Consider the following 23452-nt stretch of genomic DNA (forward strand, 5'->3'; position numbering starts at 1 on the left):
GCCCAGCGCCAGCCCGGGGCGGAGGAGAGGGGCGCGGAGCGAGCAGGGGGAGGGGGCGGGCGGAGGGCGGGAGGGGCGGGAGGGCGGGAGGGGCGGGAGAGGAGAGCGAGGGAGAGCCGGAGCCGAGAGCGAGGGCCGGGAGAGGCGGAGAGGCGAGGGAGGGAGCGGAGGGAAAGGCGCACGCAGAGAGAGACACGCACGGTCGCTGGAATTCCATTAGAAAAAAGTGAGCCGAGCAAGGGTTAGCGGGAGAAGATTTTTTTTTTTAATCTCTTCTTCATCTTGGTGCGAGAGAAGCGACTCCGGGCTCGCGTCCTCGAAGCTCCGACTGGATCGTTCCCTGGCGCTCACGCCCGTCGGTGGATTCCTTCCCCATTTGCATTTATTCCGACCCGCTTCCTCGCCGCTTCCTTCCAGCCCCCCACTCTCCAGTCGCCTCGCCCCCTCCTCCCCATCCCCTCCTGGGAAGCGCAGGGGAATTGGACCCGCGGGGACTTGCGCCTTCTGGGACGAGCCGAGGGGAGGACCGGGCTGTTGGCTTATAAAGCGGTCAGAACCGCTGCTACGTGCGTGTTTGGTTTCCGTGGGCCAGGGGGCGTCGAGAGCAGCCCACCGCCCGCCTCCCACCCCACCCCCTCCAGCCAGACGCGAGGATCGCAGGACCCTGGATCTTCAGCGGGCGGACTAGCTGGATCTCCGCATTGGATTTGGGACTGATAATCGCTGCTTGGCTGTTATTATCGTTGTTATTTTATTTCATTTTTTTTCCCAAGGGAGAGAGACAAAAAAGAAAAAAAAAACTGTGGGATTTATTTAACATGATCTTGGCAAACGCCTTCTGCCTCTTCTTATTTTTAGGTGAGTACCTGCGGATGGCGAGTCTGGGGGGCTGCGCGGAGCCGGAGCCGCGCACTCGGGAGGGGGCAGCGGGGCGCCGCAGGAGCCGAGAGCGAGCCGAGCCCGGGGAGAGCCGGACCTCAGCTCCGCGAGCGAGCTGCCGGCGCTGTGGACCCGAGCCGTGGCTGGGTGGCTGAGCGGGGGATTGGACAGGAGACTTACAACACACACACACACACACACACACACACACACACACACACACACACACAAAATCTGGCTCATTCGCTCTCATTTCCCTCAAAATAATGGGTTTAAATGACAGCAACTTAAGAATAAAAAAATTCCAACTCCTAATCTGGAAGCGAAGGAGGGTGGGGAGAGGCTAGTGCCCGGGAAAGAGAGACAAATGCCCGTCCCAGCTGGTCTCCTCTGCTCGGCTTCCCGAGTCCATAGCCCTGGAGGGCCAGGGATTGTGCAGGAGCTCCTGCTTGGACATCCGTGGGGAGCCTGAGCAGTCACTCCCCGCCTGCCAATCAGCCTCTAGAAAATGCACCCCACCTCCCTGCTCCCTGGAACACTTTGTAAGTTTCTCCCACCCTTTGCGGGCCCTCCCACCCAGACCCGGGTCAAAAGGGTGGGCCGGAGGGCTGCTGTCTGTGCCCAGGTTGGGGGCAGCCCTGGAAGGCCCCTGTTGCCCTCCAGGGACCTGGGCCCAGTAGCTCAGGGAAGAGGAGGGAGGAAGGAGGCCAAAGTTTGGTTCTTCAGGTGAAGAAGATAGTGAGGGCAAGGGAGGGAAACCGATTTTGAACCCTGACCTCCAGGGCAGAGAAAAGAGGCTGCTCTGTCCCAGGAGACAGCAGTGTCTTTCCCACACCCTTTGCCCTCTTTTTGCTGTGAAATCATGTTGTCTGAGATCTGAGCTGCTTGGCAAATCGGTCTAGAGAAAGCAGTTTCTGGGTGCAGGTGAAGAAAGGAAGGTGTTGATAAGGTGGTGTGCTGAGCAGAGGTCCCAGGCGAGGCTGCTGCCAGGGGCAAGTGTTCCAGAGAGAGAGAGAGAGAGAACCAGTGTGTGTGTGTGTGTGTGTGTGTGTGTGTGTGTGTGTGTGTGTGTGTGTTGAAGGAGCACACATCTGCTTCAGTGCGGGTGCTGTTCCAGCCATACTGGCTTGCTGTAGTGGGTGGGTGGTGAGCCAGGTTGCCTCGTAGGGTCTTGAGCCTACCTTTTTCTTCCAAGCAGGAGGGGCTCTGGAAAGGCCCAGATGCAGGAGGTAGATGCTGGTCACAGAAAGATGTGTGCTTTCCAGATTGGGATAGGGGGTTGGGAGTCCATGGGAGTCAAGGTCCTAGGTATGAGTTTCCCAGGGGCATGGTCTTGCCCTGGGGTGTGGCCTTCAGGGTTCTACCTCCATAAACCTGTGGCAGCTTTTCTCTGGGGTGGGAAGTGCAGAGCGAGGAGTCTGGAAGGTGCTCTGGGCCCCCGGAAATCCTGCAGCCCTTCCTGGCAAGCCTCTGGAAGTGGACTCTCATTCTGAAGGGGCTGTTATAAAATCTGACCTTTTCTCCCACTGCTGGTTTGAAAACACAGCTTTGAATGATCAGGACCAAGAAGAAAAGAAAATTGTATTTCTGGCAGAGCAGCCAGCTTGCCTGCCTGCTGAGCTGCACACACCTCATGCCAGCAGAGCTCCCAGGTGTGGGCGCCTTCTAGGGCTAGGGGCGAAGAGCGGCCCCCTCCAGGCCCACACCCCCATAGTCCAAGCTGACTGTGCCCAGTTGAGGAGTCAAGTCTCCTCTCTTTCCCAGAAGTGTGGCTTTAGGGATGCTGCTCATGGTGTGTGTGTGTGTGTGTGTGTGTGTGTGTGTGTGTGTGTGTGTGTGTCTGTGTGGAGTACGGGCAGAGATGCCCACCCAGTGTCTGTGACCTGGGGGATGAGCGGTGGATGGGGAGAGTACAAGAGCAGGAGAGGACGGGGTGCTCAGCAGCCTCTTGGGTCACAGCCCTTCCGTTCCCTGACCCTTGAGAAGCCCCTTTCCAAAGCTGGGCTGAGGACTTAGCTGAGTGATCACAGGATACTGAAAAGCTCTTTAGAGGATGGGATGGATTGGTGCTAAGGAAACTTTAGCCCTAGGGCCCTTTTCCTAGGGAGGAGCCCATACTGGGAATTGCTTGGCAGTTTTGCTCAGGGCAGAGGGTTTGAGAAGCTTGGGACTTGGTAGGTAGTTTCGGCTGAGGGCACGGTGAAGGGTGCTCTCAGTAGCACGGACTTTCAGGGTGCTCTTCCCAAGGTTCTGAGTGAGGTTTAGGGGCAGAGGACGGTGGCAGACAGAGAAGCCTTTACACCCAGCCATCCTGACCTCTAGTGTTGGGGTGCAGGGAGGGAACAGGATGAGGGAGTGGCTGGGGGCCCAGAGGCCCACTTCTCAGCTGCATTCTAGAACGCATTCTGGCTTTTGGGGAGGGGACATTGGGTGCAGGAGGGCAATTGGGGCTCCATGGGGTCTCTTGGTCTCCCCTGTGTCTCTAGAAGCTGCTCCACGTGCCTCTGCTTGGTGAATCCCAGTTTCCCTCCTCTAGGCTTTGGAGATATGCCAGGATGCTTTCTGTCCTTTTCTCTCCTAAGATTCTTGGCTGAAGGCTCCAGGTTGTCATGATTGCCTTCTCTGGTGGGGTTTGGTTACTCTTGGCTGCAGAGTCAGGGAAATGGGCAGCCTTTTTGCAGAGTGTGTCCCAGGGCCCTCGTGAGGGCCAGCGGGTAGGGTGGACAAAGGCCTTGTGTGAGGACCATCCCTCGAAGCTCTTGGCCCGCATACAGGACAGGCAGGCTGAATGTCCGTGTTACCCTAGTTACCGAAGCTAACACCCTGACTTGAAGGCTGCCGTGGATTCTGAGCCACAGAAGGTGGAGGATGCGAAGACGGTCCCCTTCTCAGTGCTCCTAAGATAGTGCAAAGCCAGCTGCCTGCTGGGACCCTGGGGTGAAGTCAGAGGAGAGCCGGGGGTTTGCTGGCTGGGAGGGGGCAGCAGGTGTGGGTGGGGGTGTGGGCTCAGCTGCTCCTGGTGGCCCAGAGGCACCCGGGGCCTGCTTGGGGTTGCAGGAATCCGCTGAAGCTGAGCAGGAAAGGTGCTACCTCAGCTCCTGTGGAGGCCACATCTCCAGCTGGCGCCTGGGCCAACCTGCTGCCCCCTCCTACTCCGCAGGGCTGTTTCTGCTCCTTCTTGTCAGCCTGGCTGCATCTTTCAGCTCTTCCGGTGGTTCTGGGGCAGAGGTGTGGTTAATGTGAGAAGGGAGGACTTTTGCCCTGTTCCGGAAGGCCTCCTCCTCCCCGGGCTGATCCCCTGTGCCTCTCCTCCCTGTCTGCTTGTGGGGCAGGCCTCCTTTGGGATTGATTCCTTTTCCATGGTGGCTCTGGAGAGCAACCGGCTCGCTGTGCAGTGCTCTGCCTGTAGGTGTCGCTGTCCCCCTGCGGTTGCTCCCCCCCCTGAGCTGGGCCTCCTAGGGGAAGGCTCAGAGTGGCTGCTTTTGGGTGGGGATGGAGGAGATTCTGCAGTATTCTGAGGAGGGGCCTAAGAGCCCAGAATTTTCTTGTGTTTTTGTAGAGAGAGGGAGTGAGGGAATCCTTCTAAGTCATTCTTTGGGCCTTAGAAAAGGGAGTTGTGGCTCTGGCTGTTATGGGGCTTTTTGGGGGGCAGGGTCTGGGGTTAGGGGTGTAGAAAGGAGAGGGAGATGGGAAGAAGATGTTCACATCTGGGAGAAACCATTTTTGGAGCTTGGCTTTGAAAGGGCCAGGCCAGCCTACCCCTGCACATTACCTCCAAATTTCCCCACCCCCTCCTTTAGGAGAACCCTGGGGGCAGAGGCCAGAAGGACCTGCTGACAGGTGCTCATTCATTTTTGAGAAAGTGGGGCTCAATTTGCAAGGCAGGGCCTGAAGGAGGGAAGCTCTGTCTGTCTTGCAATTGATTTGATATTTGGCTTTTGGAAGGAAGAAAAAGTAGAGAGATAGAGGGAGAGGGTTTCAGGAGAGTATAGGATGGAAGAAAATAAGAGAGGAGAGAGAGAGAGAGAGAGAGAGAGAGAGAGAGAGAGAGAGAGAGAGAGGAAGAAGAAGAAGAAGAAGAAGAAGAAGAAGAAGAAGAAGAAGGAAGAAGAAGAAGAAGGAGGAGGAGGAGGAGGAGGAGGAGGAGGAGAATGAGAATCCAGGAGAGGAGAGGAGAGGAGGGAGGTGAAGCCAGGCCATTTCAAGAGAGAAGGCAGCAGCAAGTCTGTTGGGGAGCAGAGCTCTTGGGAGGTAGTGAGCAAGAGCAGCCACTGGTGGAGGGTGGCTGCCGAGAGGGTGGAGAGCGGACGAAAGTTTTTTTTCTGGAGGGGCTGGGGGGAACTTGACCATGGCTGGCAGGCTCTCAGGCCTCAGTCTGGTGTGAAGTTGGATGGGCAGCTGTGGAGAGGCTGGACCCAAGCAGTGGCTCCTCCCTCTTGGCCAGCCATGACCACAGAGCAGGGCTTGGCTACCACTGTGTTCTCGGAAAGCCTAACAACTCAGAATGAGGGCTCAGAGGGGGCTTTTCCATCTCTGTGTACGACCTTGAGTTGTCATCTCCCTCCTCTGGGCCTCAGTTTCCCTAAGGTATAGGGGTCGGACTCTGGGGTCTGCAGAAGGCTGGGACAGGTTCTGAAAGTTAAATGACTCTCTGGTGCCTTCAAGGCTTAACCACAGTTCCTCTTGAGCTGGGCCTCAGGCTGGAGCAGAGGGACTGGAGGGAGGTCGGCTGAGATCAGCCCTCTGTATACCCTAGCAAACCCTGCAGCCCCAGCTCTCTGATGAGGCCATGATAGTTCTGGACTCTTGGCTTCTTAGACTGCTTGTGGTCTTGAGTGAGGGTCTTCCCGGCTCTGTGCTCCCAGGTCCAGGGCCTGTGTTGAGGAGGAACAGCATGCAAACCACAGGGCCTTTGGGTCTGAGAGGACCGATCCTCTGAGACGGCTTGGTGTGCTTTGGGGTAACGTGTGTGATGGTCCCATTAGGGCCTGAGCTCCAGGCCTGCATCCCTGGTCGGAGATCCTGGCGGCCCTCATTCATGCTTGTCTTCCCTCCCCACCACCCAGACGAGACCCTCCGCTCTTTGGCCAGCCCTTCCTCCCCGCAGGGCTCCGAGCTCCACGGCTGGCGTCCCCCGGTGGACTGTGTCCGGGCCAATGAGCTGTGTGCAGCCGAATCCAACTGCAGCGCCCGCTACCGAACGCTGCGGCAGTGCCTGGCCGGCCGGGACCGCAACACCATGCTGGCTAACAAGGAGTGCCAGGCGGCCCTGGAGGTCTTGCAGGAGAGCCCGCTGTATGACTGCCGCTGCAAGCGGGGCATGAAGAAGGAGCTGCAGTGCCTGCAGATCTACTGGAGCATCCACCTGGGGCTGACTGAGGGTAAGCCCCGCGGGCCCCGGGAGCGGTGTGCGGCATCCATGGGAGCCCTTGGTAACGGGGGGGCTTGGCCTGCTCCCTGTCTATCTACCAGCAAAGCCTAGAACCCAGAGGAAGGGACTGGCCCACTTAGGAGGGCAGCACGGACAGCTGGAGGAGGAGAGAGGAAGGTGATGGGAGGATGGAAGCTGGAGAGAGGGGACTGTGGGTGTTCAAGCAAGGAAAATGTGAGTGGTCTTGTCTCTGTGGGGTGAGGCAAGAAGGCCCAGGCAGGTGGAGATAGAAAGAGAGAGGCAGCCATGTGCATACCGAGCCCTGCTGTCCAGAGAAACCAGCCCTGCCACTCCCCACTGTCCTGTCCTCAGACCACAGCCCAGAGCCTTGCTCCCAGGAGGCCTGCCCTTCCTGTGGCTTCTTGACCCCACAGCTGCAGGGCTTGGGGCAGGGTATGGGAAGCAGGCCCCATGGCCCTTGGCCAGCCTGCCTCAACAGTGCCCAAGGCAGAAACAGTCACAGCCCTTACGCCCCTCATTCTAGGTTGGGGCACAGGGGGTTGCATAGACTTCAATTTTGTGTGTGTGTGGTACTAGGGGTTGAATTTAGGGCCTCACACATGCTTGTACCACTGAGCTATATCCCTAGCCCTTGCAGACATTGCAGGAACGTTGGTCACCTTGGCTGGATGCTCCTTTATTAATTCAACATTTTTAAAGGAGAGTGTTGCCTGCTAGGTAGCATGGGAACAATGGAGAGAGGGTGGGTGCAGCCTCTGCCTTCACAGAGCTCATAGTCTGAGGCGGGGGGCGTAAGAGGGGATTCTGTCATTTGATGGAGCTAGGGCTGTGGTACAGGGTGCAGTGGTAGCACCTTTGAGGGGCATCTGACCCCTTGTTATAACATCTAAGAGCCCTTCTGGGAGAGGCAGCCTCCATGAAGAGGCTGAAGAGCAGGTCCCAGTGAGTGAAGAAGAGTGGGGAGGGTGACACAGGTGAAGGGTGTAAAAGAGTGGGGAGGTGGGGGGAGCAGCATGGGCAGGTCCAGGTGTGACGGCCAAACCTGCTGGCAGAACTGCAAGTAACTCCATAACATAAAGGGTAGAGTAGGAAGGGTAGGGAGGTGTGGGTCTGATGGGCAGGGAGCCCCAAAAGATCTTAAGGGTGATGATCAGGTCTACGTGTCAGAAGAATGTTCATGTGGTTCCAGTGAAGAGGCACTTATAAAGACTGCTTAGAAGTCACACTGTGATACAGGTCAGGAATAATGGTGGCAGGAACAGGGCGGTGGCAAAAAAGGGGAGAGGAAGCTGGTGTGATAGTGTGTGCCTGTAATCCCAGTCTTTGAGACAGGAGGATTGCGGGTTCAAGGCTAGCTTCAGCAATTTAGCAAGGTCCTCAGCAACTTAATGTTAAAAAAAAAGGCTGGTAGCTTGAGGGTAGAATCACCTGGATCCAATAGGCAGTATAAAAAAAAAGGAAGGAAGGAAGGAAGGAAGGAAGGGGGAGAGAGAGAGAGAGGAAGAAGAAGAAGAAGAAGAAGAAGAAGAAGAAGAAGAAGAAGAAGAAGAAGAAGAAGAAGAAGAAGAAGTTGTCACTCCATTTCAGCCAGGGGCATGGTGGCAAACACCTGTAATCCCAGTACTTGAGAGTCTAAGACAGGAGGACTTCAAGATCGAGGCCAGCCTTGCAATTTAGCCAGACCCTGTCTCAAAATAAAAAATAAATAAATAAAAAAGAGCCAGGATGTAGCTCAGTGGTAGTGTGCCTCTGGGTTTAATATCCAGCAATGCCCCCCCCCAAAAAAAAAAGGGAAGAGGAATCTAAGAGCTTTTACGAAGATATAATCTATGGGTCTTGTTGGCTGATTACCTGTGAGAGGGGGAGAGAAGAGCGGGGTGAAGGAGGGCACAACTGTGCCCTGTTCTGGGCATCTGGGTGGGGTAAGGGCTTCAGCGAGGATTTTGAGTGGAAGGGGTGGTGAGGTTATTCGGAGGCCATATGGTTACTGTTGGCCATACCCTGCTGACATGCGGATCTGGAGGGGAGGTTTCAGAGTGGACATCGGCCTTGGGTGGTAACCAGAGCCAGGGAAGTGGGTGTGAACAAAGTTGAGGGAGGGCAGCCAAGGAGCCAGGACCACTGACATTAGAGGATGGGGTGGGGGCTGGGAGTGATTGAGGAGGCTCCAGGGAGACATCAGGGGACCAGTGGGAAAACAGGAGTGGCCATTCTCAGAAGGAAGGACAGTCAGAGGTGTCCTATATATTAGGTCAACACAGGGAGTGTCCCCATTGCCCTTGGGGTGAACATCAGAGGTGGCTGCTGGAGGCAGGAGCGCAGCCAGGGAGTGGATGGGAGTGTGGCCAGGGAGCAGGGGTTTGGAAATGATGAATGCAGACAGCTTTTTCCAGAATGAGAGAGAATAAAGGATGTCGTGTGTGTGTGTGTGTGTGTGTGTGTGTGTGTGTGTATGGATATATAGCCCCTTGTGTATATATACACATATACATATATGTACATGATATATACATCTCCACATACTTGTAACCTATAACAATATATGCACATATACATATAGGTTACATGTACATATATACATATGTAATATATAAACAATATGGGTATGCATACATATATAACATAAACAATATATATATATGTGTGTGTGTGTGTGTGTGTGTGTGTGTGTGTGTGTATAAATATATTTAAATATGGGAGAGAGTAAGCCAAGTGTGGCACATGCCTGTAAGCCCAGTACTTGGGAGATTGAGATAGGAGGACTGCAGGTTTGAAGCCAGTCTCAGCAACTTAGCAAAATTCTGTTTCCAAATTAAAAAAAAAAAAAAGACAACAGATCTGGGAGTGTAGCTCAGAGGTAGAATGTCCCTGGGTTCATTTCCTAGAACTACCACCACACATAAACACACACACACAAAAAAAAAAAAAAAGAAAGAAAAGAAAAGAAAAGAGAAGAGGAGAGGGTGGGGGAGTTCAAATTCTGGGGTGGAAATGCAATGGAAGGAGACATGAAGGTCCCCATGTGGCCCTGGGTGCAGGACCAGGGCTGGGGATTAGCCTTAGGTCAGACAAGAATTCCCTCCAGGGCTTGAGAAGGGAAGGAGGATTCTTGCTGTAGCTGTGGTGGCTGGAGAGAGGGGGAATCCTGAGCAGTCTCTAAGATGGCTCAAATATGCTCTGAACATAGAAAGTGTATATAGTCATTACTATTACCACCATTAATATCAAAGGAATTCCTCATGTATCAGGTGGCCACTTCTTAGCAACTGGAATTTCTGGAAATAGAATAAGCAAAGAGGGAAAATGGTCTTAAAGCGTGTGTACTTTGTTCTGGAACTGCTTACCCAGAGGCTGACTGCATCATACAGAAAAGGAGGCTCCTGGTTCCCGAGTGGGCTAGTTTTACTTCTTATTTTCTTTTTGGCCACCTTCACTTTCAACGCAGCGGACAGTGGGCAGCTGGCTGGGGTGGCTTCAGAGTGGACAGGGACAGGCCGGACAGCTGCTGCTGGAAGTGTGGCTGTCGCCTGGGCCTTTCAGCAGCACAGCCCTGTTTATCTCGGTGGCTTTCTCTGTCACTGCGCTCAGCAGGAGCCTGGTTTGGTGACCCCAAGGAGCCTGATATAGCTGCACACTCTGTGGGGTCGCCAAGGTCCCTTTAGACCTGGGACTGTCTCACTGCAGGGGGCTAACCCTGCTTCTGAGCCTTGAGTTGTTCTTGCTGTTACAACCATCTATTAAGCACCTACTGTGTGCTTCACAGGTGGTGGTCCTGCTAAAGCCACAGCCCCATGCTAGCACCATACAGGTGGGGAGACTTTCCACGGGCCTCATCCAGAAAAGCATCCCCCGCGTGTCCCTTTTCTCAGAAGCCTGTCCGCTCCCCCCGGGGGTTCAGCCTTCTCCTGGCTCTTGGAGTCAGAGATCATTCTGCCCAGGGTTGACCTGGGGAAGCCAGGAGGCCTTTGAACAGCAGGTCACGGCCCTGTGACAGCAACGAACTGAGTTAATGATTCCTGCTAGCATTGAGCAGTCTCCCTGGGGAGGCTGCCAGAACCTCCTCCCTGCTCCTTAATAACACTTAATAGCAAGCTTGCTTGGGCCTGGGGCTGAGGGGAGGGCAAGACTCCCCAAGACAGGAGAGATGTGCATAGGTTTGGATTTTCATTCTGGTTTGCCACTTCTCTTTGGCCCCTGTGGGTGGGCATGGTCCGTGTGGGCCTTTCCTCTGCCTTCTCTCCTCTCAGGCTGAGCTCGCGGTGCAGGGCCCTCTGCCTGTGCAGAGAGCTGGCGGCAGCAGTGTTGGGAGTGGGCTGTGGCAGGCTTGTGGCCTCTGAAGGGGTGGCTGCCAAGCTCTTGGGGTCTGAATTGCAAAAGACTTGGAGATCGCTAGGCTACCCCTTGTTGAATGGGGCATAGAGGGTGGGACGGCTGCCCAGGGCCCAAAGGAGTGGAATCCAGGCCGGGACCCAGGGTTCTCAGCCCCTAATTTAGATCTCTTACCACGGCCTTGGGGAAGATCCTATGGCCTGGGGTCTGTTTCCTTTGCCATTACCTCCTGCAGTGTTGACACAGTGGGGCTCCTAACGGTGGGCTCCATGGAGGTTTGAAGCCACACTTCACACTTTCTCCAAAAGCTTCACTGAAATCTACGGTCCCTGATCCCAGTCCTGAAGAGCAGGGGCTTCTTCTCCCTTGGGTCTGTTTCCAGCATCTGACATTCTAGACTTGGCTTCTGCAGCCCAGGCCTGGGATTTACCGCTGGTGCGCCCTGCTGCAGGAACCAGGGACTTCAGTGGATGCACTTAGGATGGGGCTCTCCACACTGGCCCCGGCAGAGGCTGTTTCCCCCAGGGATCCCTTTAGTCCAGGATGCTGGTTGACAGGACGCAGGTGGGTAGCTGCACTAGATGTGAGCAGGGGACAAGCCCTGCCCTGGGATCAGTCCAGCTGGCGGCAGAGCGCTGCTCTGAAAAGTGCAACCACAGTGCTTCGTTAAAAGTGCTTTGGTGTCAGTAACACTGCTGTTTTGGAGACGGTGTTCATGGTGGGGTACGCCAGGCCCCGGAGCCACCTGCCTGGATTTGAAGCCTGGTTCTGCCTCTCACTAGCTGTGTGACATTAAGCAACCTTGGGCAAGTTACTTAGTCCTCGTGTCCCTTGTTTCTTTGTCAGGACAAGAAGGAGAATAATAGTGCTCAGATCACAGAGGAGAGAAGAGGATGGAATGAGTTAACGTGTCTAAGCCACGTTCAGGAGCGTGGGCACACAGAAAGCACCGTGTAGCCTTACTTTTATAATAAAGGGGATTCCTAAGCTCTTCTTTTGTTGGCCCCAACACAGAGCGATGCTGGTGGTCCCACCACCAGGCATTTACTAGGAGAGCGTATAAATGCCTGTGGGTGGAAGCAGAGCACTGAGATCATGTAGGCTGAAGGCCCAGGGAGAGGGGCCTGGGCAGAGCACGTAAAGACGGAGCCTTCTGGATCAGGTCAGCTGGCAGATTCCACTTGGACACCCACTGTATATCCTGGATGTTCCCTCCACCCAGCTAGCTTCATCTCAAGTCCTGGCCTCTGGGGGGCCTCGCGGGCAGCCCTGAAGCAGCCTCCTACAGGAGCATCCCCAGGCCCCTCTTCTGGGCATGCATACCTTCCTGCAGGTGGACCCCTGCACGCTCCCCTGGGCAGGAGGTGCCTGTCCTTGGCATCAGAGCTGGTGGATAGGGAGTCAGTGCATGAGGCTGTGGGTTGTTCCCTTCCTCCCCACCACCTCACTGCACACATAGAGCAAGCAGGCATTGATTTCTCCTCCTCACTCAGGTCTCAGGAGTACCTTTGCGTTCCCGCGAGGCACTGGCAGAGGCGGTGGGATTCTTCACGGCATGGTGGGGGTCCCCAGGGCAGCCTTATGCCCTTTATGTCCTGTCCTTCACTTGCATTTCCATTCATGAGCTCTGATGCACCCCCAAACCTTGAGAAAAGGTCTGAGGTGGGGGATCCAGCAGACAGGTGCAGAGGGTCAGGCTCCCACTCAGCAACCTTCAGCCCCTCCACCCAGATTCTTGTGGCAATGTGACGGGAAGCAAAAAGAGGAAATTCTGTCCTCTTGAGCTGGCTGAGAAGAGCCAGTGTGGAGTGAGGGCCAGAGACCGGAGTCTAGGTGTACCTCTGCCACGAGAAGTTGGGTGACCTCAGACAAGTGGCTTTGCCTCTCTGCACCCCTCAGAACCCTCCCTTGTGAAAAGAGGAAGTTGCCCTTGATGGTCACGGGGCCCTTGGGCTTCAGATCCTGTGATTTGTGCTTGGTCTTTTGCAGGTTACTGCTTCACCTCCCTAGTCTTTCTTTCTAGTGACTTCTCGGGGTTGAGGGTGTAGCTCGGTGGTAGAGCGCTTGCCTAGCACAAGGCCCTGGGTTGTTCATTCTTCAGCACTGCTGAAACAACCACCACCACCTAGTGATTTCCTGGAAGTCCTTCTGGGAGGGCTGGTTGTACAGTAGGTCATGAGAGAGAAGTGTCGAGAGAGAAGTGTTGGGCAGTTCTGCCTACTCTGTTTGGAGAGCAAGAACTTGCCCAGGTGAAATGTTGGACATGTCCTTTTAACTGGTCTGCACAGCCCTTTTCCTCAGGGAGGGGCTGCCCTTCTCTTTCCTCCTTAATGGCCGGAGCCCTAACTGTGGAACTTTGTTGGACAGAGTTGTACACGCTGCAAATGCGCGGGACAGGAGGAGCCTGTGTCTGACTCGGTTCTTTCTTCCAGGTGAGGAGTTCTATGAAGCCTCGCCCTATGAGCCGGTGACCTCTCGCCTCTCGGACATCTTCAGGCTCGCTTCAATCTTCTCAGGTGAGTGTCTGTTCCGTTGTCCTTGTGGCGTGGCCCACGGCGCTCTGGACCTGGGCTTCGTTGGTTCCGCCTCTCATCAGCCATCACTAAGGGCTCTTAAGAGCACATCACTACGTCCCTTAGTGTTTCTGAGCCTGGGTTCCTGGCCTGTAAGGAAGGAGACCATCAGGCCTACCTCCTTCGGCAGTTGTCTGGACCAAAGAATTTGAGGTCCTTGGCCGGCATGATGGCTATCATGGATAGGTCTTGAATCTGAAGCCCAATGTCATGCTCCTAGTACGCCATCCATCTTGACCTTGTTCCTTCTTTGCAGTTCCCTGGCTCTTCTGCTTTGGAGCTTTCTTCTCCTTGTTCGAGCTGCTGAACCTCTCCGTGCCCCAGTTTCCTCAGTTGTGAAGTGGGGGGAGTAGTCGCGCATACCCTGTTGGATTGTCACGAGGTCTAAAGGACTCAGTAGATCATAAAGTGCTTAGCATACTACAGGGCTGTGTGAGCATCAGGAAGCGTTAGCTGTGTTTGTTGGTCCAGGTTGAGCATCCTAGATCCAAAATCTAAAATTTGAAATGCTCCAGAATCCAAACCTTTTTTGAGTACTGACATGACACCGTAGGGAAAGATTTCACATCTGACCTCATGTGACGGGTCACAGTTAAACCTCAGGTGCACTAAAAATATTGTATATGATTACCTTCAGCTGGTGTGTCTCAGGTGTATGCGAAACATAAATGAATTTTGTGTTTGGATCCTATAGCCACATCATCTCATACATATATACAAATATTCCCCAAATCCAAAACCTTCCAAGCAGCACACTTGGACCTGAGAAATTCTTTCTTACAGGAAGAACTGTCCTGTGTCTTGTGGGATGCTTAGCGTCATGCCTGTTCTCTGCCCACTAGATGTACAAACATATCCCTAGGTTGTGACAACACTCTGCTTCCAGACATTTCCAGGTGTCCCCTGGGGGGCACAGTCCTGCTGGTTGAGAACTACTGCTGCATGACACTTTCCAGTGGGACTCTCACCCCTTTTCTATGAAGACTTCTAGACAGTATTTCTCAACAAATTTTTTTCTTTACTCTTGTTCCCTTGAGGAGTAAAGTTAATTTTCCCTAACTAGAGAAATTAAGTACCAAGAAATAAAATTTATCACAAAAGATTGAGTTTTGGATGACTGAAAACTGTTATAATATCTACCTTTTGTTTTTGCCTACCTAGGAACCAGTTTTTGCTCCCTTGAGAGGACAACCCCTAACCTCCCTCCAACCACACTGAAAATGCTGGTGTAGGTGATGGAGATGGGGATGGCGTGTGTGTCCTTGCTGAGAGAAATACTGGACCCGTGTGAGAAGGGAGCACTGGCTAGTGTGTTAGTCAGCTTTCTATCACTGTGATGAATACCTAAGATAGTCAACTTATAAAGAAAAGAACTACTTGGGCTCACAGTGTTAGGGATTTCATTCCATGAGTTTTTTGGCTCTGTGGTAGCACATTGTGGTGGGAGCATGTAGCAGAGCAAACTTCCTACTTCATGGCTGGGAGATGAAGTAGAGGAAATAGAGGAAAGAGAAGAGACTGGATCCCCACAGTCCCATTCCAGGGCCTGCTCCGAATGACCTCCCATTAGGCAGTTTCCTCTGCCTCCCAATAGTGCCACGCTGAGGATCAAGCCCACAACACATGGGACTTTGGGGGACATTTAAGATTTTAAAAAAATCTTAAATTTATTTAATTTATTTTTGGTTCAGGGGATTGAACCCCAGGCATTCTACCTCTGAGCCACACCCCTAGCTCTTTTTATTCTTTATTTTGAAACAGGGTCTTGCTAAGTTACCCAGGCTAGCCCCCAACTTGCCATCCTCCTATCTCCACCTTCCAAGTGCTGGGATTACAGGTGTGCAACACCGTACCTGGCTTTGACCTTTAAGATTTAAACTATAGTGGCCAGAGAATGTCTGACTGGACATATCCTTGGGCTTTAGCTGTAGTTGGCAATTGTGGGAATGGAATGGAGACCTGAAAGCCGGGCAGTTACATGAGTTGAGTGCCCTGCCCTTGGCTCTTACCAGCATAACCTCCTAGTGGGGCCCCAGCAGAGACACTGGGTTCCTGCTGTGTGAGTCTTGTGAGTGCTGTGATAATTCAGATAAATTTCGCCCATCCCACAAGGCTGGACTAGATGATGGGCTGACTGAAGTCCCTCTAACTGACATTCTGATTCTCACATTTCATGATTAGTTTTTAATAGAAATTCACCTTGGCTCAGTCCTTTTGAGACAGTGCCCTGGAATTCAGATTCAAGATGAGGACATTGTTGGCCTGTCTGTGCTATGGTGGTGAAACCCTGGATGCCCAAAATGCGTCCATGTCCTGCCTACCTGCCCCTCAGGTATCAGCTGCCTGTTACTGCATAGGCAGGTGCCTTTGGGTTTATTTCAGTAAATAAATAATGTTGGCATGCTCTCTGAAAGCTAAAGCTCCAAGGTCATTCCCTTAACCCAGGGCCCTGTTGCTTCTTGGACTCAACACTTAAGTATCTTCCTAGCAGAAAATCTTTATGTAATGGACTTCACACTCTATGGGACAAGGATGCTGACAAGACAAATGAGGAAATTACTGGATGGCAGCTCACTGAATCGGCTCCCTGTTAACCTGCAGCCCGGAGATAACTGGGCCCCACACGTCTCTGGATCTCTGTTCTCTGGGGATCGCTGCCCACTGTGAGGGCCAGGCTCTGGGGACTGTGGTGGTCTCTCCTCATTGCCCTGTGGACTATGCTTCACCCAGGAGCATCCTCGAGTGGGTGGCTGTGTGTGTGTAAACTTGAGCACAGTTGGAAGGGATAGCTCTGGCCGTGCCACCAAGAAACCAAGCAGCCTGATGTGGGCAGCATTGAGAAGCTGGGCACAGGAGCCCGGAGGCTGGATTCCAATGTAGCCTCTGCCCCAAGTGACCATGGCGCCTTCGGCATGCCAGTCCTGGCTTTGGACCTCAGGCTTCTTTACTGAAGAATGAAGACATGGCTGAGAACAGGGCTTCCTGTCCTCTGTCCCAGAAAATGGTGGTTTGGTAGGGTGCGGGCCAGTGTGGAGCTCATGGGCCCCCTGCCTCTGCTGTGGGCTTACATCGTTCTGTAGGATTGCATGCAGCCTGGTGGGGAGCTTCTCCCTGCTTCCGTGTGCCCAGAATTGGTTGTTTGCTGTTTTTGTGGAAAGGCTGAGGGAGGGTGGAGTCTTGTGGCTCCAGCCAGGGCACCAGGGAACGGGGCTGTTGTATCTGGGTGGGGGGCAGTTGCCTCTATCTCTTCATGACATTCTGTGTGATATTTGGGGCACATTCTAGGGGCCTCCTGGAGTGTATTCTTCTCCACTTAACTTCTTTCTCTGTTGGGGTTTTGAGAGGTCCTACTGGGATTCTCTTGGCAAGGAAAGCTGCCAGGTGTCCCGCAACACCCTCTTCTGGCCAGATGACTAGCCCCAATGGCAGGGCCTGGGTTTAGATGCAGGTCACCAGGCCAAGGCCAGGTGGGGCCAGTCTGGATGAGCCCTGACCATGATGTTGGAAGCATCCTAATGTCCCACGCTCACCTTAAACGTGGGAAGAGAGATTTTGTGGAGAAGCAAGGCCTGTTGGTTCCTTGCAATACAAGCTATCCTTGAAAACAAGGAACAGAAGTTTGTTTATTTAGATACTAAAGTTTTAAAAAATTATTTTAGTTGGTTTTTTACTGGTGCATTGTAATAGCACATCATAGTGAGGTTGCAGTGATACATTCATGTATGCATACAGTGTCACTTGGTCTGTTTCCCTCCCCACATCTCCTCCCTCCTTTCTTCACTTCCTGTACTTGTTAGTGAGATTCAGAGTGATACGTTCCTATACATACCCAATAGTATTTAGTCTGAAACAGAACGCCCTGTGCCTGGGAAGGGCATGGGCTGGGGCCAGATGATCTTGGGTTTGTATCCTGGCTTAGCCTTTTAGGGTGTGTGACAGTCAGCTTTCTGTTGCTATGACAAAATACCTGAGATAAGAAACTTATAAGGAGGAAAAGTTTCTTTCGATTCATGTTTTCTGCCTGTAGTTGTTTGGTTGTTGTTTTGGGCCTGTGGTGAGGCACGGCACTGTGGTGGAATTGTATGCCAGTGAGAAAGCAAAGACAGAGAAAAAGGGGTTAAGGTCTCAATTTCTCCTTCCAGGGAACATCCCAATGACCCCAGTGAAGATTCTATGACCACCCAATAGCACCATCAGCTGGGACCAAGTCTTCAATACCCGAGCCTTTGCAGGACATTTAAGATCCAAACCCAAACAGGGTGTGTGGTCTTGGGCCTTGCTGTGACCTTTTTGACCCGTGGTGCCCTGTGTGTCCAGTGGACATGTGCTCCCTCCTGACATGGCTGGTGAAGGGGATTCAGTGGGCATAGACACGGCTGTGGGTGTGTTGAAGACTGAGCCAGGCTGGACGGGAAGTGGGCCTCCCTCAGCTGTGCATGCGCAGTGGACGCAGGAGGTAGTCTAGAGGGAGTGAAGGAGTTGATGAGAGGGCCTTCTGTCCCCAGGATTCTGGGACCCCTGAGCACAGCTGGGGAGGGAGGCAGGAGAGGGTGGAACAAGGCAGAGAAGAGGTCTTTCACGCAGCGAGCGGTTGTCCTGGGAAGCAGGTTCTGGGAGGGTGACCAGGAGCCAGCGGGAGTGTGGGCCCCACTGGAGGGTAGGGTGGGGAGTCGCTGGAGGTCAGTAAGGATGAAAAAGACAGGCTGATATACCTTGTAATCCCAGAACTTTGGAGGCTGAGGCAGGAGGATCGCAGCTTTGAGGTCAAGACATAGTCACTTAGAAAGACCCTTTTTCAAAATAAAAAATAAAATAGGGCTTGGGGGTGTCGTTCAGAGATAGAACACCCCTGGGTGCTCAATCTCCAGAACCATCCCCCCCGAATATGAGGGGGACAGTGAGTAGTGGAATCCCTTACAGGGGCCAGGCTGAAGGCACAGGGACAGGGAGACACCGGGCACATCGCCCTGGCTGTCGTCACGTGTCTGAATTCTGGATGAGGCTCTGGGGGTGTCAAAGGCCTTGGCTTGGGACGCCAGCCTTGCCCAAGGTGTGGACATGGAGCCAACTTATGGACCATCTTTCTTTTTTTCCTTGTGGCTGGAAGGGAACTAAGGGATCATGTAGATCCATCTCTTCACCTGATGGTAAAGGAAACAGGCTTCCAGAGATGGGGCAGAGGTAGGTCAGAGTTCACACCTGGCTCCAGCCCCAGCCCTTGTGTACCTTAGGCCAGAGCCTCACCTCGGAATCCTACTTTCCTCTTGCTCAACACAGAGCTGGCAGAAACATCCATTCTAGGATTCATATAAGCACCAAATGAGATAATGCAGGTAAATAGTTGGGCCCCTGCCCGGAATGTTGCACGGAAACATGTTAGCTATTTAAAAATGATCACAGGGTGGTTTCTCCAAGGTTGGTGGCAGACGGTGGCGGGGCTGGCCTGGCAGCCGGCATTTGGGAAGTGGTGGCATACCTCTGGGTGGTGGGAGGCCGCCTTCCAGAGAGGGGGCGACTGGGTGATTTTCAGAGAGCCGCGGGCCTCTGGGCTCAGCAGCGGTCTCCACCAGTGGCAGCCTTCCTGTGTCAGGGAGTGGGCAGAGGGAGGCTGCTGAGATGCCTGGCTTGGTGGTGTTTTCTAGATCAAGGTGGACAATTGGGTAGGGTGGTCAGCTGGGTGGGCCATGGTGCTTGGATGGAGCCAGGTGATGGCCAGGGAGGGTCTTGCTACAGGCTCTGTGGTTTTCTTTTTGGTTCAAGAGAGGCGGGAGTCAGTGCTTAAGCCTTCGCCTTTACAAAGAAGCCTTTGATCCTCCAAGAAGTGAGTGCCTTCCCCTCGTGTCCTGGCGTGGTGTCCTTGTCGTGGTGTTTGCTCTCATGTGTTGGGGCCCATGTGTGATTGTGACATTGGTCTCTCCATGTCTCCTGGGTGCTCAGTACTGTGCTTTAAGGGCTTACGGTGGAGGGACACGGATGTTGAAGCTGGCCAGCCCTAATCTTGAATCCCGGCCTGGCGCTTGCTACCAGCTGTGTGACTTCAGGATCACTGATACCGCTGAAACACATTCTGCTCATCTGCAAAGCGGTGCAGTTCGGCCACCCTGCAAGGGCCAGCGTGACACAGGGCAGCTTCTCAAGTGCTGCCAGGTGCATGGGAATGCCCTCGGTGGGGGAGGGTGGGGGTCGGTGTGTGGGTACCGAGGGAGCGAATGTCTTGGTGGGAATGTTAGACCTGCCCAGGACAATGTAACCAGAAACCCCAGTGACTGTGAGGCATCCCTGTGTGCTGCGTCTTAGGAGACCTAAGGTGTAGAGATGTGGTGGACCCTGTGGGGACGTGATCATGGGAGAGGTGGGGTTGGGGCTGGATCCGGGAGGAGCATGTTTTGTTTAGTTCACATGTAGTGTATTTTGGAGCTGGTGTGGGCCACTGCTGTAAAATGTCAGGCCCATGTCCTTACTGCCCAGTGGGGCAGCCACAAACACTGGGACACCGTGTAGGTGGTTTATGGTCCCTGCAGCGTAGACCGAGTGCTGCCCCAAGACCTCCGGGAGGCAGAAATTGGCAGAGCCCTGGGAAATGGGGGAAGCCTGGAAGAGGGGGATATGCGAGCCGGCAGTGGCTTTTTTGCGGCATCGTGGCAGGGAGGCCTGGCTGAGTTTTCTGAGCCTGGTGAGTGAATAGTGACCCTTATGGCAGACAGGGGAATGCCCCTCTGTTTTTTTTTTTTTTTGGTGGTACTGGGGTTCCTGGAAGCCTTTCTACCTCCGGGATACACTCCCATGGGCTACACTCCCAGACCTATTTTTTTAACATTTTTATGTGGAAACAGAGTTTCTTAAGCTAGAGAGGCTGGCTTCGAACCAGCGCGATCCTCCTGTCTCCGCCTCCCAAGCGCAGGGATTACAAGCGTGCGCCACCACGCCCGGCCTGGGAATGCCCCTCTGCGCGGCTCCTGTCCAGGACTTCCTTATGGTAGAGCTCTGGGTGACTGCCTGGTTAGGGTGCTGGCTTCCTGGGGAGGGGATGGGCTGCCTTGGAGAAAGGAGGGACATGTCCTTGGAGAGGCAGTTCCCCATTAAAAGCATCAGGGAGGCCCTAGTGGGGCCAGGGAGGGAAGCCCCCACCCCACTGAGGCAGGTGGCCTAGCTTTGTACCTGGACCCCCTCCCCTCAGGCTGTGAAGGGGGATGGGGAGAGTGGGCCGTGGCTCCGGGGCCAGCTGTGCCTGCAGAGGCCCCTGCGAGGCGTCTAGGGGATGTGGCTGTAGCGGGCAGCCTCTGTCCCTGCCCCCCTTCATGGTGGCTCAGGCGATAAACTGCTTATCCTCAGGTTGTCTTCCTGAGCTGCATGCACAAGTGTGTTATTTAAATTTCAAAATCACATTCTTCTTCTAACAGCTGTCAGAGACTCTGAGTGTCAACGAAAATTGGGCTTTAGCTGCACTCTGTCACCTCTCCCACCTCCCCTGGAGAGAAAGCCTCTGCTGATCAAGGGCAGGTGGGCTGTCTCAGGGCTGGGGCCTGGTGACCAGTGGCCGTCACCTTGCAGGTGGGTGGCTGGGACCGACGGGGAGGGAGTCAGCTTCCCCACCCAAGAAGGCTGGGACTGGAGAGATCTAGGAATCCTCTCTTTCCTTTCCATTTTCTCTCTCCCTGTAAAAGCAGGGACCTCCGGCTCCTGTCAGTCAGTGGGAGGATTTGCGTGCACCGAGGTGTAAGCGGGATGTTGGTGACTTCATCTTTTGGTAGCCTTTGTGTCCAAGGAAGACATTGCTACGGACAAAAGCACCAGCAGGGAATAACTTTAACCCTAAAGAAAGCCCTTCTCATGGTAGAATTTCAGGTGCTGTGGTTGGGGTGAGATTTTTGGCAGTGTATTCTGGTGCCCTCTGAGGAGCATCATCTGGGCAGCCACCCGTTTGCTTCTCCTGTGTCTCATGGGCTCTCCTGGCAGCTGGCATACGGGCGGTTCTTAGCTGGACTCTTCCTGTCACTACCAGCTCTTGGGGGGGTGCCCCTGGCGGCAGGATTCTGTGCTTCCTAGGCATGCTTCTCTGGCATAGCCACTGGCTGCACGCACTCTAGCGTGTCCTGGTAGAGAGCAGGATGTTGGTCCATGCTGAGAACTCTGCTCCCTCAGGTCTGCCCACATGCTCCTGCAACCCCGTGTGTGTGTGTGTGTGTGTGTGTGTGTGTGTGTGTGTGTGTATGTGTGTGTGTGCACTGTGTGTCACGGTGTGTGTGGTAGGTATGTGTGGATATTTGTGTGTGAGGACCACTGTGTGTGTGTATGTGTGTGTGTGTGTGTGTTAGTGTATGTGGAGATGTGTGTGTGATATGTTCTTGTGGAGTGGTGAGTCTTTATGGGGTGATTGTATGTAGGTGTGTGCCCATGTGTGTGGGTATTGTGTGTCAGTGTATGTGTATAGGTATGTGTGTCAATGTGCATAGCTGGGGGTTTGGGGTGGTGGCCTCCTCTCTGCAGGTGTGGAAAGAAGGAAAGGATGAAGAGGAGGAGGCCTGAGTGGGATGGTGGAGATGAGAGCCCTGCTCTCCCCTGGTAGGACAGAATCTTCGTTGTCATCCCCCAGGGGAACAAATACTCTTGTAGGCCCCTGTCTCGTCCATTTGGACAGCTCTGGGACGAGTGGTCCAGGGATGAATCCTGAGCAGTATGTGAAGGCCATGTTGACTTGACCGACAAAAACAAGTAGACTTAGCTATGTGTGTGCAATTTGGGGCATCTGGTCCAGAGGCTGCTTCCCTGAACTCTGGCGCTCAGGTGTCCCCACTGCAGGAGGACTGGGTTGTGAATTCATCTCCACACAGTCCCTGAGCATCCTTGGTGGCTCTGTCCTGTTCCGGCATCTGAGGCTGTGTCAGTGGCCAAAACAAAGGAGGCTGCTGCTCTTATAGAGTGAATGTTTTATTAGCTGGAGACAGAAAAATAGAAAACAAGTCAATGAGTAAATCAACAAGAAAGATGTAAGATTTTGAGGCATGCCAAGCAGAGATTAAGATAGACGATGGGACAAGGGGACTGGAAGGTCCAGCTGTGGGAAGACCTGAGAGGTAGGGAGAGGTCCCAGGTGGGGACTGTGGGTGGAGGCGGAACCTGTGGCTGTGCCTGAGAGTGGAGCCCAGGCAGTGGCGTGGGAGATGGACAGAGGCAGGCCAGACCTCTGAGTTGTTGCAGGTCAAGTTAGGAGTTTGCATTTTCTTTTAAGTACGATGAGAAACCATTGGGGAATTCTTGGCAGTTGAGCAGCACAGCATGATTTATGCACTTGAAAGATACTCTTGTGCTATGGGAGAATGGGTCATGGGGAGGAGGGGGCACAGACACCCCCGTGAAGAGGCCATTGCAGGGGATCTGGCTGAGGGATGGTCGGAGGGGAGGTGGAGGGAATGCATGGCCTTGGGATGTATCTTGGAGGTGAGTTGAGAGCTGGAACTGTGGCTAACTCTTGTACTTTCATCTTGAATATCAATGATGCTACCATTAACAAGGCTGGAGAGATGGGGGAAGGGGCAGATTGGGGTGGGGTGGGCAGACATCAAGAGATCAGTTTGGGCCATGTTAGGGTTGAGATGTCAAATAGACCTCCACCTGGAAATGTCAAGGTCAGGGTTGATATATAGAGATCCATTAGCATATAGATGGCATTTTAAGCCATGGAACCAGGAGGGCATCAAGGGAGAGAGAATAGTCAGAGAGGAGAAGGAGGCTGGGGCTCTCCAAGCAGAGGGGACTGAGACGAAGAGAGAACGGTTAGCAGCATCTGGGATGCTGAGACAGGTACAGGTCTCAAGAAAGGAAGCAGCGATCCGTGCCAGAGGCAGCCAGAAGGTCAAATAAGAGAAACAGCAATGCCCCATCTGACTGGCCAATGTGGAGCTTATGATCTGGTTAGAGCATCCTTAGGGGGTGGGGTGGGAAGGGCAGCTGGGGTGCTGGAGGAGGAGAGGATGTGAGGATCTCAGGTCAAAAGGTAGCCTTTCAGTCTGTGCTATGGAGGGGAACAGTCAGTAGGGACCTGGGTGGGACCAAGAGCAATTTTTTTGACTTGGGTTTTGCTCTGTTTTGTGATGTGCAATGATGCCGGCACATTTGTACACCATTGGGAACAGCCCATGAGAGAGGGAGAAATTGAAGGGCACAGGAGGGGAGGGGTGACTTCAGGATGGCATCCTTGAGCAGTGAAGAGGGCTGGGGTCCCAAGGCACACTGGAGCACACGAGGCAGGGCGGTGTCCCCCTAAGTAATGGAGAGATGA

At 53.7% G+C, this 23452-nt stretch overlaps 1 protein-coding gene across 1 annotated transcript in view; it reads left to right on the forward strand.

The window, feature by feature from the left end:
• Nucleotides 1–818: 818 nt before the first annotated feature.
• GFRA2 (GDNF family receptor alpha 2) overlaps nucleotides 819–23452 on the forward strand; it is a gene marked incomplete at both ends in the record, with an annotated part of 83822 nt that continues 61188 nt past the window's right edge. The window contains 3 exons of the mRNA XM_080710574.1: nucleotides 819–858; nucleotides 5946–6260; nucleotides 13033–13116. Of these exons, the coding sequence (XP_080566700.1) occupies nucleotides 819–858; nucleotides 5946–6260; nucleotides 13033–13116 (439 nt within the window). The remainder of the gene's footprint in view (nucleotides 859–5945; nucleotides 6261–13032; nucleotides 13117–23452) is intronic.

The sequence above is a fragment of the Muscardinus avellanarius genome (assembly GCF_963383645.1).
Source record: "Muscardinus avellanarius genome assembly, chromosome: 14".
Lineage (NCBI taxonomy): Eukaryota > Metazoa > Chordata > Mammalia > Rodentia > Gliridae > Muscardinus > Muscardinus avellanarius.